Genomic DNA, 16524 nt, shown 5'->3' on the forward strand with positions numbered 1-16524 from the left:
GCAGTGTCAGTTGTTACTTCTCCTTTTTCTTCTAATTCTGTTGATTTGAGTCTTCTCCCTTTTTCTCTTGATGAGTCTGGCTAATGGTTTATCAATTTTGTTTAGCTTCTCAAAGAACCAGCTTTTATAGTTTTATTGCTATTTATTTGCTATTGTGTTCTTCATTTCTTTTTCATTTATTTCTGATCTCATCTTTATAATTTCTTTCCTTCTGCTAACTTTGGAGTTTTTTTGTTCTTGTTCCTCTAATTGCTTTAGGTGTAAGGGTAGGTTGTTTATTTGAGATTTCTCTTGTTTCTTGAGGTAGAATTGTATTGCTATAAACCTCCCTCTCAGAACTGCTTTTGCTGCATCCCATAGGTTTTGGGTCATTGCGTTTTCATTGTCATTTGTTTCTAGGTATTTTTTGTTTTCCTCTTTGATTTCTTCAGTGGTCTCTTGGTTATTAAGTAGTGTATTGTTTAGCCTCCATGTGTTTGTATTTTTTACAGTTTTTTTCCTGTAATTGATATCTAGTCTCATAGCATTGTGGTCGGAAAAGATACGTGATATGATTTCAATTTTCTTAAATTTACCAAGGCTTGATTTGTGACCCAAGATATGATCTATCCTGGAGAATGTTCCATGAGCACTTGAGAAGAAAGTGTATTCTGTTGTTTTTGGATGGAATGTCCTATAAGTATCAATGAAGTCCATCTTGTTTAATGTATCATTTAAAGCTTGTGTTTCCTTATTAATCTTCTGTCTGGATGATCTGTCCATTGGTGAAAGTGGGATGTTAAAGTCCCCTACTATGTGTTACTGTCAATTTCCCCTTTTATGGCTGTTAGCATTTTCCTTATGTATTGAGGTGCTCCTATGTTGGGTGCATAAATATTTACAATTGTTATATCTTCTTGGATCGATCCCTCGATCATTATGCAGTGTCCTTTTGTCTCTTGTAATAGTCTTTGTTTTAAAGTCTATTTTGTCTGATATGAGAATTGCTACTCCGGCTTTCTTTTGATTTCCATTTGCATGGAATATCTTCTTCCATCCCCTCACTTTCAGTCTGTATGTGACCCTAGGTCTGAAGAGGGTCTCCTGTAGACAGCATATATATGGGTCTTGTTTTTGTATCCATTCAGCCATTCTATGTCTTTTGGTGGGAGCATTTAATCCATTTACATTTAAGGTAGTTATCGATATGTATGTTCCTATTACCATTTTCTTAATTGTTTTGGGTTTGCTATTATAGGTCTTTTCCTTCTCTTGTGTTTCCTGCCTAGAGAAGTTCCTTTAGCATTTGTTCTAACGCTGGTTTGGTGGTGCTGAATTCTCTTAACTTTTGCTTGTCTGTAAAGGTTTTAATTTCTGTGTTGAATCTGAATGAGATCCTTGCTGGGTAGAGTAATCTTGGTTGTAGGTTTTTCCCTTCCATCACTTTAAATATATCATGCCACTCCCTTCTGGCTTGCAGATTTTCTGCTGAAAGATCAGCTGTTAACCTTATGGGGATTCCCTTGTATGTTATTTGTTGCTTTTCCCTTGCTGCTTTTAATATTTCTTCTTCGTATTTAATTTTTGATATCTTGATTAATATGTGTCTTGGCGTGTTTCTCCTTGGATTTATCCTGTATGGGACTCTCTGTGCTTCCTGGACTTGACTATTTCCTTCCCCATATTAGGGAAGTTTCTAACTATAATCTCTTCAAATATTTTCTCAGTCCCTTTCTTCTTCTCTTCTTCTTCTGGGACCCCTATAATTTGAATGTTGGAGTGTTTAATGTTGTCCCAGAGGTCTCTGAGACTCTCAATTCTTTTCATTCTTTTTCCTTTATTCTGCTCTGTAGTAGTTATTTCCATTATTTAATCTTCCAGGTCACTTATCCATTCTTTTGCCTCAGTTAGTCTGCTACTGATTCCTTCTAGAGAATTTTTAATTTCATTTATTGTGTTGTTCATCAGTTTGTTTGCTCTTTAGTTCTTCTAGGTCATTGTTAAACATATCTTGTATTTTCTCCATTCTATTTCCAAGATTTTGGATCATCTTTACTATCATTACTCTGAATTCTTTTTCAGGTAGACTGCCTATTTCCTCTTCATTTTTTTGGTTTGGTGGGTTTTCACCTTGCTCCTTTCTCTGCTGCGTATTTCTCTGTCTTCTCATTTTGCTTAACGTACTGTGTTTGGGGTCTCCTTTTCACAGACTGCCGGTTCGTAGTTCCTGTTGTTTTTGATGTCTGCCCCCAGTGGGTGAGGTTGGTTCAGTGGCTTGTGTAGTCTTCCTGGTGGAGGGGACTGGTGCCTGTGTTCTGGTGGGTGGGGCTGGATCTTGTCTTTCTGGTGGGCAGAGATGCGTCCGGTGGTGTGTTTTGGGGTGTCTGTGAACTTAGTATGATTTTAGGCAGCCTCTCTAATGGGTGGGCTGTGTGCCTGTCTTGCTAGTTGTTTGGCATGGGGCGTCCAGCACTGGAGCTTGCTGGCCGTTGGATGGAGCTGGGTCTTAGCGTTGAGACAGAGATCTCTGGGAGAGTTCTTGCCAATTGATACTACGTGTGGCTCGAGGTCTCTGGTGGTCCAATGTCCTGAACTCGGCTCTCTCACCTCAGAGGCTCAGGCCTGACACCAGACCGGAGCACCAAGACCCTGTCAGCAACACAGCTCAGAATAAAAGGGAGAAAAAAAGAAAGAAAAAATAATAATAAAAAAATTTAAAAAAATAGATTATTAAAATAAAAAAGATTAAAATAAAAAAAATAATAATAATAAAAAAAGAAAAGAGCAACGAAACCAATAAACAAATCCACCAATGATAACAAGTGCTAAAAACTATACTAAGATAAACATAAAAATCAGAAACAAGTAAGTTGCAGACAGCAAACCCCAAGTCTACAGTTGCTCCCAAAGTCCATCGCTTCAATTTTGGGACAATTCATTGTCTATTTAGGTATTCCACAGATGCAGGGTACATCAAGTTGATTGTGGGGATTTAATCCGCTGCTCCTGAGGCTGCATGGAGAAATTTCCCTTTCTCTTCTTTGTTTGCACAGCTCCTGGGGTTCAGCTTTGGTTTTGGTCCCGCCTCTGCATATAGGTCACCCTCAGGCATCTGTTCCTACCCAGACATGAGAGGATTAAAGCAGCAGCTGATTAGGGTGCTCCTGCTCACTCATGCCACGGGGAGGGAGGGGTATGGTAGTTATCATTGGAATGCGGGGTGAGCCTGCGGCGGCAGAGGCCAGCATGACATTGCAACAGCCTGAGGTGCGCTGTGTGTCGGGACCCTGGCAGTGGCTCCTGGGCCGGGGGGGGGTTGGGGGGGGCCGCGTATGGATAGTGACCTGTGCGTTTCATGCCCGTCTCTGGTGTCCGAGCTAATAGCCGTGGCTCGCACTGTCTCTGGACCTCATTTAGCCAGCGCTCTGCCTTCTGTGTGCAGACAGGGAAGGAATCCCCTCCCCTGGTGCAGCCCGAAACAATGGTTTCTTGCCTCTTAGGCATGTCCAGACTTTTTCCCGGACTCTCTCCTAGCTAGCTGTGGTGCACTAGCCCCCTTCAGGCTGTGTTCACGCAGCCAACCCCAGTCCTCTCCCTGGGATCTGACCTCTGAAGCCCGAGCATCAGCTCCCAGCCCCAACCCGCCCCGGCGGGTGAGCAGACAAGCCTCTCAGGCTGGTGAGTGCTGGTTGGCACCAATTCTCTGTGCAGGAATCTCTCCACTTTGCCCTCTGCACCCCTGTTGCTGTGCTCTCCTTCATGGCTCCGAAGCTTCCCCCATGCCCACCCATGTCTCTGCCAGTGAAGGGGCTTCCTAGTGAGTGGAAACTTTTCCTCCTTCACAGCTTCCTCCCAGAGGTGCAGGTCTCGTCCCTATTCTTTTGTCTCTGTTTTTTCTTTTGCCCTACCCAGGTACGTGGGAATTTTCTTGGCTTTTGGGAAGTCTGAGGTCTTCTGCCAGCATTCAGTAGGTGTTCTGTAGGAGTTGTTCCACATGTCGATGTATTTTTGATGTATTTGTGGGGAGGGATGTGATCTCCACATCTTACTCCTCCGCCATCTTGAAGGTCCCCCCCAAGGGTTGTATCTTTGGTTATCATAATGGTCTATGCTATCTCTGTGCCAGTTCATCTATTCCCACATTTCTAGTACTAACTATAACCTGACAACTACCAAATCCACATCTTTAGCCCAACCTACTTGTTAAGCCTCAGATATCATTAATGTCAGGCACCTCAATCTCAGCACATTCCAAAGTGAACTTATCTACCCCTACCCCGTGACACAAACCTACTCATTATCTTTCCTGCAAAATCTGCTCATGTTCCAAGTTGCCTGTCTTGGTTAAGGACTTACTACGTACTCTGAGGACCAGGCCATAAACTGAGGAATCATTGTAGACAATTCCTTCTTTTTACTCCATTTCTACCCCTTTCTACTTAGTGGGTTACAAGTACCATGGATTATTTATGAAAGTTATTTTACTTCAGTCTGAGTCTCATATCTTGCCTAAGCAAATGCAAAAATCCCTAGGTCTAGGCTCATACTCCTCTAATCCATCATCCATAATTAAATCTTTCTAAAACATGTATCTATTGATGTTTTTCCTCTACTTTAAACCAATAATGGCTCCACGCTACCTTGAGGATAAAAATCCAAATTTAAACATGGTATATAAGAGTCTTCATAATCTGATATTTGTCTGATTCACTACACCTGTTCACTCACCACTTAACTTTGATCCAGTCACATTAAATCTCTCCCAATTCCACTGGCAGTGATGATTCAATGAGAAAATAAATGTAAAGTACTCAGTAGAGTATTTGGCACATACGAGGCACTTAAAAACGATAGTTCACTATGTGTTCCAAGATTCTAGGCCTGTGGACAACATAATGGTCTATTTAGAAGTGCTCCATAACACTCTTACCCAGGGGCCTGGTGAACTCCTAATCAATTAAAACCCAGCTCAAGTACACCTCTCTGCAGCTTTCTTTGACCCACTCAAGCAATTCATTAATCCTCATTTATCTCATCATCATATAACTGGTTTTTACCTGTAACACTGCAATTATCATCTTTCGATCCAATTCTTTGTTTACATGTTTAAGTTCCCCACTAGAATGCGGTCCTCAAGCATAGTGACTACTTCTTAGTCATCTTTGTATTTTCTACTGCCTGATATGGTAGATTTGTGATAAAAGTTTGTTGAAATTAATATCTCTTAATACAAAATGTAATTCACTTGAGGAAAAAAGGGCTAGGGTAGGATCAGAAGTGATTGGCTATCTCAACCTATTTGGAAAAGGTTAACCATTAAAAGAGTCACACTAGGCCCTACGGAGCAGAGCCAATTTCTTTTTTTAACAAATAGGAGGTAATATGTGAATCCATGAGGAAAAGTTAATTGTTTTCCATTGCTGCTAAATATTTGCCTTTTGACTTTTTCCCCTTCTGTAAAAACAAAAACCAAAAAACCAAAAAAACAGATTTTTTAAAAAGTTGTTTCAACTTTTTGTTGAGAAATAACACCTAAATAGGAAACAGAGGGGCAATATCTATAAGTAAGTTTTGTGTAGAAATATTTCAGTTTGAACAGCATGAAGCAAATACTAGAAGCAAAATGTACCAAACTCCATAAATGGCTAGTTTACATGCTTAATCTGTTAGAAATAAAATATGACTTACCGTGGTTACTATTAAACTGAACAGAACTAAAGTAAAAAGCAGATGGTAGTTTACAGAGTTCTTTGTCTTGAAACATTCAAACCTTAAAAAGAAAAAAGAGAGAGAGAAAGAAACTTGTTTTAGAATACATAACTAGGAAAACAAATAGAACACTGTTTTACCACTCGTATACATGCCCCTGGGTCTAGTGATGCCCATCATTTCCTCTCAACCACACACTCATCTTAGAGAACCCACATTGCCTACAGCCTCCAAGAGGCTACGGGGACCAGGAGTAGATGCCTGACTTAAACTGGGCCAGTGAGAGGCTCTCTTCTGAAAATTTGGAGTATGGGAGCCAGAGACTGAATCAAGTGTAGAGAATCAAAGTATAAAGCCGTGTGGACTCAAGGTCTGATGCTTATATTTGGGCAACTAACTTAAAGTAGATGAGTGAGCACAGAAGTGATCTGCAGGAAGAGAAAAAGAAAGCAGATACAAAGACTTGAAGCCATGTGGAGAGGAAGGAATAGAGAAAAGAGGGAGGGAGAGAGAAGTTGCCCTTCCAGTTCTGGTGAGCTGGACTTCCTGCTACTGGGTGCCATATAATTCCCTCGTGTCCTTACAGTAAATAAATCTCTCCTAAATCAACTGGCTTGAGTAGGTTTCCACATCTTGGAACTAATGATCCCTGACTAACGCACACTGTCATAGAAAATATCACTCTATTACCATTGTCTCTTTGCTTATCTGTCTCCCCAACCAGACTGTGAATTTCTTGTGTGCAGGGATAAAATCTTTTTTTCATATACCTAGTCACTAGGAAAGTCTGACACAGGAAACATTCAGTGAATAAGTAAATATGAACATATATTTGGCTATCAGCTAAGTATCCAACCTTTGAGCCTATGTTTTGTATAAGCAGCAGGAGAGTTCTCTCAGTTTACTAATTAATAGGAATTGGACCCTACTCCTATTTCCCTATCTGTAAAGAAAGGTGGCTGGAAAGTAATGGCGATCATATATTGAAAAGAATCAGATAACCATCACATAAAGGATTCAGAGAAGTCTTACTAGCACTAAGACCTCTTTTACCTTTAAATTCTGTGACTTGATGACTTTTTGTGTGTGTGCATGTTGTGCTTGATGGTTTTACCATGGTTTATTGCTTCATTTAATGAGATACATAACCAGACTACTTGAGAGGGATGTTTTTGGAACAAAACATTAACTGAGGTAAGAAAGCAGTCATCTTCTGCTTTCTGCTCTCCCTCTCTTGGAGTACTTGTCTGGGTACTTTTTAAGTATCTGCTCTCAGCTTTGTCTCATGCAGGTACAGGTACATCAGGACATTAGCATATCAATGCTCACTGTTACTTTATTTTTCTTTTAATAAATATAGTTTTGACAGAAAAGATAGATCAGTAAACAATGTCAAGGAGAGCAAAGACCTTAGTCTCAGTCTTGAGGATAGCTTTTAGAAAATGGTGCATGGGATTTCCTTGTTTTTGATCTTGTTTTCTAACTGCCCAAATCTGCTTGTCACAGATGCAGACTGTGATGGGCTGATGACTTATTAAGAAGAGTCATCTGAAAATATTTTTCTAGATCAGGGGTAGCAAACTACAGTGTAGGAAGCAATTTCTCAACCTAAGCCTGTTTTTGTAAATAAAATTTACTGGAAGGCAGTCACACCCATTGGTTTACATATTATCTATGGCTGCTTTCACACTACAACAGCAGAGTTGAAGACTTGCAACAGAAACCACAGGCCCAGAGAGCCTAAAATAATTACTGTCTGGCCCTTTACAGAAGAAGTTTCTGATGAGCTCTTTTTAATAATATATTTTTTTCAAACTAATTTTATTTTTACATATCTTTAGAAGATATTCTTGAGCTAGCAATGATGATCCTGTTAAAAAGAATCAGATAACCATCACATAAGAGGTTCAGAGAAGTCTCAAGAATTAACACTAGAAAATAGAAGGTATATTTTAAAAGTTAAGTTTATTAAACCTGTAGTTCAATTTCCAACTCTGACACTTACTAACTGCATGACCTTAAGCAAGTCACCTAAGCATAAGCTCTGCTTATATTCTTAGATAAAATGGGGACAATAACTATTTATCTTGCACAACTGTGAGAATTTAGAAATGACTTCGTGTGCTGCCCAGCACAATTACAGGTACAAAGTAGAGAAATGTTATTATGGAATAATATATAAAATCTTTACCTAAATTTTTATATATTCATAACTCAAGGAAAGGCAAATTGTGTAAGTTAGTTAATCTTACTTAATTTAAGTAAGATTCTATCTAAATTGGCTATAAGGTTTTGAGATCAAACAAGTTCATAAACAATATTATTATAACTTCCCAGAAATTATACTCTACATTGAAATCACAAAAGTTACAATCTTCTACACTGTTACAATCTCCCAGTAATATCACTGGATTAGTTATATTACATAATTCCCTATGAAGCAAACATGAATTTAAAAATATATCAAGCATATGAATTTTAAACATAAATACTTACATGCAGTATACAAATATACAACAGCTGTAAATCATTGGGAGTTCATCCAATAGCTGTAAGAAACAAAGGTAACAGGACTTGAATATTGTAGAGCTGCAATTATTATGCAAATCCAAAATAAAACATCAGAATGATTAAGATGGTCACCTCTTATTATCTGATATCTTTTACTAATTTTCATATATTTATCATCATCTAATTTATTCTCAGTGTGTATATTTAGTTTATTGTTTTTGAACAAAGAAGCTTATCCACCCATCTGTCCTAATCTACACACCTAAGTAGGATGCCTGACTCACTGGTCAGCTTGGATCATTCAGTATCATAAACCATGATAACATGCCTCCAGGAAAGAATGATGTCCACCATCTACAGGTGATAGGTCCTATCAGTATTCTTTTGCATTTTCCCCCCATCCTATAGCACCTAAGATAAATAAAATGTTCAGTCATATACATAAAAAGAGATAGTAATGGTTGGGGAAGTCACTTAATCTAAGTGATGTCTAAGTATGTCTCTGAAAAATAATAATATTATTAGCAATAATAACAACTATAGTTATTACATATTAAACTACAAGCTGGACACTAAGTGTCCAGCTAAGTGTTGTGATAGGTTATTTCTAATACTTAAACCAATCCTATAGAATTTATTCACTAGATATGCATTTGATGAATTGTTTAATAATATATCTACTATGTGCCAGGCAACGTTAGGGGCTGAGGATACGATAAAAACAAGACATAATCACTGCCCTCAGGGAATTCACAGTCTAGTGAGGTAGAGGGAATGAAAAACATGTGATTAAATACACAGTAAGGATTCCAAAAATGGGGGCACAAAGAAGCCAGAAAAGGTGGTGGCAGGAAATGAAATGATGGCAGAGAAAGGCATTCTAGGAAGAAGGAAGAGAATTTATGCAAAGTGATATATTCTAGTAAATTACTGGAATAATGAAAATGACAGTGTTTGTGCAAGGTCTTATGATTACATGTTTCACATTTATTATTTCATTTAAATTTTCACAATTCTAAGGTAGGAACTATTATCTACATTCCAAGATGAGAACACTGAGGCTTAGAAGGTTTAAGTAACTTTTTTTTTTCCACATCTTTATTGGAGTATAATTGCCTTACAATGGTGTGTTAATTTCTGCTGTACAACAAAGTGAATCAGCTATATGTACACATATATCCCCATATTCCCCCCCTCTTGAGCCTCTGAAGATCACATGCTAATATGTAACAGAGCCAGATTTTGAACGGACTCTATATTATGTTGCCTCCAAAACCATTCACTTGAATCACCTATAAATGTTCAAAAAAACTGGTATAATATCGTGACTTACTGCAGGTAAATCTACCACAGTTTTATGATATACAGAAGATTCCTTTATTTAAAGTTTTGAACCAGGATCTACTGACTTTACATTAAACATCTTTAGATGGGTCTTTTGTGTTTCTATATAAATTTTTTAATTTTTTGTTCCAGTTCTGTGAAAAATGCCACTGGTAATTTGATAGGGATTGCACTGAATCTATAGATTACCTTGGGTAGTATGGTCATTTCTAACAGTATTGTTTCTTCCAATCCAAGAACATGGTATATCTTTCCATCTGTTTGTGTCATTGTTAGTTTCTTTCATCAGCATCTTATAGTTTTTGGAGTACAGGTCTTTTGCCTCCTTAGATAGGTTTATTCCTAGGTATTTTATTCTTTTTGATGAGATGGTAAATGGGATTGTCTCCTTAATTTCTCTTTTTGATACTTCACTGTTAGTGTATAGAAATGCAACAGATTTCTGTATATTTATTTTGTATCCTTCAACTTTACCAAATTCATTGATGAGCTCTAACAGTTTTCTGATGTTGCTTTAGGATTTTCTATGTATAGTATATCATGTCATCTGCAAACAGTCAACATGTGATTTTTCAGGGGACACAATTCAGTCCACAGAAGTGTGGCAGTGTGTTTCAAAATATAAATTTTATTATTATTCAAGTATGGTGAAGCCAACAGATCAGGAGATGATTGCCACTGAAAAGGAATTCCCTGGCGGTCCAGTGGTTAGGACTCCATGCTTCCACTGCTGGGGGCCCAGGTTCGATCCCTGGTCAGGGAACTAAGATCCCGTAAGCCATGCGGCATGGCCAAAACAAATAAACAAGGAAATAAACAAAATAGGAGGTAAAAATTAAGGGGGAACTTTCCCCCTTAAAAAAAGAAAAAGTGTGTTATTCACAGTTCCCAAGAGGAGGGGGTACGCCATGCCATGCAGGACAGCATAGGAAAGCACCACGGTCAGTGAGGAGGCAGAAGGAGCAAGAGGAAAAGTGTGGGCAAGACCCTTTATTGCGGTTTCCTTAAGAAAGGCAAGGCAAGGGAGGGTAAGCAGGTTTAGAACTGGCTAATTTGAATAACTTCAGGCGGCCCTGGGGTACAGGAGCTATCTTTAGTTATCTGGTACCTGGCTCTGGGGTGATTAGAGCAGAGGAATACTGCCTCCTGGAGTGTAAGATGTGGTTTAGAGAATGGGCTCTGGATTGGTTAGTTTGCATATGAAAGGCACAGACCAGGTTGAGCTGTTTGCTATACCTAAGAACTGGCTATCCCTGGGAGGGGCAGTCTCTCACTAATCAGCGAGGACCCAGATGCTAGAACATCAAGAATACATAAGATAATATAGTTGTTATGAACTGAATGCTTGTGTCAGACACAAATTCACATGTTGAAGGTCTAGCCCGAAATCTGATGGTATTTGTAGATGGGTCCTTTGGGAGGTAATTAGGGTTAGACGAGGTCATGAGGGTAGGGCCCTCACGATGGGATTAATGCCCTTCTAAGAAGAGACACCAGAGAACTTGTGAGAAGGTAGCTGCCTGCAAGCCAGGAAGAGCTCTCACCAGACCTGACCATGCTGGTACCCTGATCTCGGACTTCCAGCCACCAAACCATGAAAAAAATAAATGTCTATTGTTTAAGCCACCTACTCTATGGTATTTTGTTATGGCAGCCCGAGATGACCAATACAGTAGTAAACATTTGGTGCCAGATCAGGTACGTGTGGAGAGTGCTCTGAAGGGAAAAAACATGGATGTGGGGTGACTAGCTAGGAGGTTACAGAAGTCAGACTAAGCAAAGTTGCTACTTGGATTAAGGTAACAGAATTGGGAATAGACCTTGGTGAACAGACTTGAGAAATATTCAGGAAGTAAAATAAACAGAGATTTGTGATTGATTTGACATAAAGGTGAGGAAGAACAAACTCTCAAGGATGGCTCCCAAGCTTCTTGCCTATACACTTCAGTTGATGGTAAGCATAGTTTACTGAGATTGTGAAAACAGAGACAATTACAAGAACAATTTTCAACGTGTTCGGTTTGAGGTACCTGTGAGACAGCCAAGTGGAAATGTCAATCAGACAACTAGAAATACAGATTTGTAGCTGAGAAGAAAGGTCTGGACTCCAGATGTTGGCTGCTTTTCTGTTTATTTGTTTAAAGAAACTAAATTGAATTAAGCATATGTTAAAATGGCATGGATTTTAAAAGCTGGTTAATGTAAATACAAAAGTCTTATTTCAAACTGTAACTAGCAAAATTATGACTGGTAAAAGAACACAGAGTTCTACAGTGGGATGGGGTATGTGTTTGAAGATGAGTCTGGAGAGGTAGGCAGAGGCCAGATCACAAAGCCTGTGGTTTAAATTCATGCGCTTGAGCTCTGGGAAGTATTAAAGAGGTTTAAAAAGTGACATGCCATCTGAAGAGCAGGGACTGTATTTATGCATCTCATCCCCAACACTCGTACAAAGCCTAGCAAACATTGCTAAAAGAATGAAAACAGGATGAGTATTTCTATTCCAGTGTGACAAAAAGATAGGGGAGGCAGGGACACCAATTAGGAACCAGTTACAGGAATCTGGGTTGAAGATGATGGATTAAGGCAGTGGCAGTGGAGACAGCTAGAGGTAAACGTATTTAAGAGTTATTACAGAAGTTGAATCAAGAGGTTTTAGAGTTTGTAGAGGTGAAAAAAGTAGGAGAAATCAGAGATGAATCATAGGTTTTTGGTTTGGGCTTTGGGTGTAAGGTGGTTTCATTTACTGAGATAGGGAGCAAAGGAGAAAGACGGGTAGTATTTATAACCAGAACATCTGCTGTTAACATTATAAAGTCTGACTTAGCTTACATTACCTAACATTTAAGCTATTTTTGTTTTTGTATTATAAATAAAGTTATAAGTGAACAAAATAGTTTTTTGGTTTTATTTTCTAGGATAAATATATTTATTTTTACTTACGAGAAATACATGAATACATTCTTTATTTTTTACTAGCGTTTTTTCCTAACATCAAACATATTACATACGCAGTATAGAATACATGGAAAAAGCAGAAAAACAGAAAGAAAAAACTAAGAAATTACCTTCAATTTTACCCTCCCTGTGATTATCAATAACTGTATATATCAGTTAGTGAAAGCAAAAAAGAATGAGTTGAATGAGTGAATAGATGAAAAGAAAATCTGGGAGAAGTCTCCTAAAAACTTAAAGTTCCTACCACCATCAACGCAAGATAAAATCCTAACACAGGTAAAGGCAACAAAAGAATACAAAACAAAAGTTGGGTCCTAATCTTGTCCCTAACTTCTAGTCAGATCACTTTCCCTCTCTTGGGCTATTCTTCCATTTATAAAATTTATAGATTTGGACTAAATTTCAAAAATCTCTTTTAATATTAAAGTTCTATGATTCTAAATTGTTCTTTGGTACCTTTTACCCCTTATGTGAAGGCCGTCTGCTCACTCCTGTTATCTCTACCCCTTCTCTAATGTTGTCCTCAATCTCACTCCCAAATGTATTGCTCTTGGCTGGTTGCCACAAGAATGTGACACATTAATCAAGAGAAAGGAGTTAGTAATAGCTTAAAATGTTACCCTCCACAGGGGCACACATAATTTAACACTACTTACAGGAATGAATCACTAACAATGAATCAATAATGGTGGTTTCAAACATTCTGACTGAAGAAAAAGGAAGGAAACTAACATTTATTAAACACTTATTTAATAGATCCTATTAAATAAGGATGTCCTTTCACATATGCCAATCAACTGATCCTCATAATACTCCTACAGGCATATCAGACCCATTAGACAGATGAGAAAACTAAGGCTCAGCAAGATTAAGTGGCATGTCTATGCTCAAATAGTCAGTAAAGTGATAGAATAAGAACTGGAACCCATGCAGCAGCCACCCAGGAACAATAAATCTGATGAAAATACCATTCAAGCTCCAAATCATTCTGAAGACAGAACTGTCAATATCTGCTTGTGCTCAGTTTAGGCAGGAATAAAAAACAGGCCTCCAATTTCTCTACAGCTACAACAAGCCAAGTTCAGGCTGGTGAAATGGTTCACTGGCCACCAGAGGCAGGTAAGTGGCAACATTGCCATTTCTTACTTTGCTTCAGTGATTGTGCGTAACAAATGATGGCCTAACATTGTTGAGTCAAATTTATCCTGAAAGGAGACAAGACAGGGAACCTGCAAGGGATATCCATGATCATGTTATGTTTAGATTAAAGAAATGGAGAAGCTATTTAAAGAAATCCTTCGATACTGATGATTCTCCCCTCCTCCTCAATCACTGGGAAAATGGGTCACGTGTCATTTCTGCCGTGTTAGGCAAGCACATAAAACCACCAACGTGTAGGCCAAAAGGGGAATGAAATAAGGCATGTGTAAAATTTATCCATAAAGTTGATAAAGCAGTATGATAATAATGATAAAGCATAGTGTCAAAGATCTCAGGATCAAAGGCCATCTTGTCCATCCAAATGCTATGCTATCTTGGTGACAATCTTGCCAAGTATTAAGTTTACATGCAAATCAAAGTGTGTCCCACCTCTGCTCAAAATACAGGTTAAAATAATGGTTCACAGGGGATAAAGTCCATGAGGCTTTGATGCGCCTGTGGTTAGTTCCCCAAACCACATCTCCTGCCACTTAGTTCATTGCCTGCCTGCTCAATAATGTAACAAATGTTAGCTATTATTACTGGTAGAACTGTCACCATCATCACCACATCCTCCCACTCCAAGGCTACAACCATAATGTACTACCTGCAGGGCTCTGAGAAGCCAAACATACTCTCACAACTCTGCGGGTTCTAGTTGGCCTGGCAAATTCCTATTCATCTTTGACAATGCAATTCAAACATGTGTCTGAGTCTTCTGTGTGAAACCCCTTTTCTGACCTCCCCGTCCTAATAATCACTTTCTCTTTCCAATCACTGTATTCACTAGCATATTATCTTCATTCCTAGACCATAGATTCCTTGAAAGAAGGATTATATAATCTTTACCTATGCATAGCTATTACCCAGATACCAAAAACCATTTTATTGAACTAATGAAAGTGTTTGTCTAGCCTATGCTTGGGTACCTCCAGGGACAGAGGACTCCAGATCTTCTAAGGCAGGCCTTACTATCTACAGGCTCAGAAAATTATTCCCTATGTTGAGCAAGATGTCTCTTAGTCTTTAACCCCACTAGGACCACAAAGAATAAACCTGGTCCTCTTCGACGTGTCAACCCTTAAATACTGATTTGTAAAACATTTATGTTGTGTTATATGCCAGACCCATGGGAAAAGTAGAGGATACGCCAAGGTCAAGCAGAGAGAGTCCCTGCTCCTTGGGAACTCACATTCTGATACAGTAATCAGACACATAAATATACATAAAATAACACTGATAAGGGCAAGTAATAGTGATACATGGAGCATGATATGGAAGAACACATGAGGGGTACATATGCCACCCTGGGGCCACGGAAGGCTTCCTAGAAGAGCTGCCACTCTGCCTTAGAGTTTAAAGGACGAACTAGAATGGAGAGAAAGCCTGGTGTGTACAGCTGAGTGGGGGTAACTGAACATGTCTTCTCTTCTTCAAGCTAAACATTCCCAGTTCCTTCCCCTAGTCAGGTATCATGACTAGATTTTTAATTCTTTCACCATTCTGGGGTCTCTTATTTGAATACATAGCCAGGTCAGGCCTTAGACCTGAATGCAATATTCCTGTCATGATCTGATCAGTGCACAGCAGGGGAGTCTATCCCCCCCGCCCCGCCTCACTCAGATGCCCAGTCTTGCCTGACAGCTTGTCTCAGCACATTGATCCAGCTGTTTCCTCATGTATGGAAGAGACACACACTAACTTCCAGGGTAAACATTTTAGGACTAATGGACAGCAAGAATGATCCTTGAGATTTTAAAATTTAAGTCTTAGAAAACATGTGTTAAGGAATGTCAGAGAATACTGCATGCACAGAATTAGACTAGAAGCTTTGTAAATTTTTCTGGTTATTTGTCACTGTATAAAAAACCACCCCAAAACTCAGCAGCTTAAAATAGCAGTATTTACTTTACTCATTAATGTGTGTTTAAAGCAGGGTTGGGAAGGGAAGGTCCATCTCTACTTCACTCACTGTGAGCTGGGATAGCTCAAAGGCTGGGAACTGGAATCATCTAAAGATTCACCCACTCAAATTTTTGGCAGTTGATGCTGGCTGAAGTCTGGGGATTTCAGTGAGGTGTAGCAAGAACACCTACACATGGCTCTTCCAAGTGGCTTCTTTACAATATGGTGCTGGGTTCTGAGGGTAAATGTCCCAGGAAGACTAGGCAGAAGCTGTACTGCTTTTTATGACTCAGTCTTGGATGTCATATAGCTTCAGGTCTACTATAGTCACAATCCTGCCCAGATTCAAGGGCAACAAACAAGAGATTCCACCTCTTGAGGAGAGTCAGTGTCACCTTGTAAGAAAAGCAGGTGGGATGGGATATATGGATGTGAACATCTTTGGAAAATAAAATAATCTTGCCACATAAATAAAACTCAAAACTGAGTTAAATGTCCCCAACAATAGGAGGCAGTCTGCTTTAGGATGAAGGGTATTCTGATTAGCTTATTAGTATTACTATTCCTCCAAAGAAACTTTGGAGTCTTTTAAAGTCTCCTTTCTTTACAACAAACATAAACATGTATTTTCTTTATCATAAAAGTACGTCATATTTATTGTAGAAAACTTGCTAAATATAGAAATGCAGAAAGAAAGAAATATAATTGCCTGTAACGCCACAAACCAGGGGTAACTACAATTTAATATTTCAATAGAACTCTTTAGTCATTCACTCGTGTGATTAATTAAATGCCCTTCCTTCCTCCCTTTCTTCCTCCCTTCCATGTATGTTTTTATTGTGCATATGTCAGCACTATTTTATATGCTAAGATAGAGCAGTATTTAAGAGAGGTAAGATACCTGCTCTCAAGTTTACA

At 38.8% G+C, this 16524-nt stretch overlaps 1 protein-coding gene across 2 annotated transcripts in view; it reads right to left on the minus strand.

Moving 5' to 3' along the window:
• Positions 1-16524, minus strand: part of ACER3 (alkaline ceramidase 3) — a 180538-nt gene that overhangs the window by 62922 nt on the left and 101092 nt on the right. For both annotated transcript variants that reach the window (XM_068556194.1, XM_068556195.1), the window contains 2 exons: positions 8185-8237; positions 5668-5749 (listed from right to left, as the gene is read on the minus strand). In XM_068556194.1, the coding sequence (XP_068412295.1) occupies positions 5668-5749; positions 8185-8237 (135 nt within the window). The remainder of the gene's footprint in view (positions 1-5667; positions 5750-8184; positions 8238-16524) is intronic.

Source organism: Eschrichtius robustus, chromosome 11, assembly GCF_028021215.1.
Source record: "Eschrichtius robustus isolate mEscRob2 chromosome 11, mEscRob2.pri, whole genome shotgun sequence".
NCBI classification, from domain to species: Eukaryota; Metazoa; Chordata; class Mammalia; order Artiodactyla; family Eschrichtiidae; genus Eschrichtius; species Eschrichtius robustus.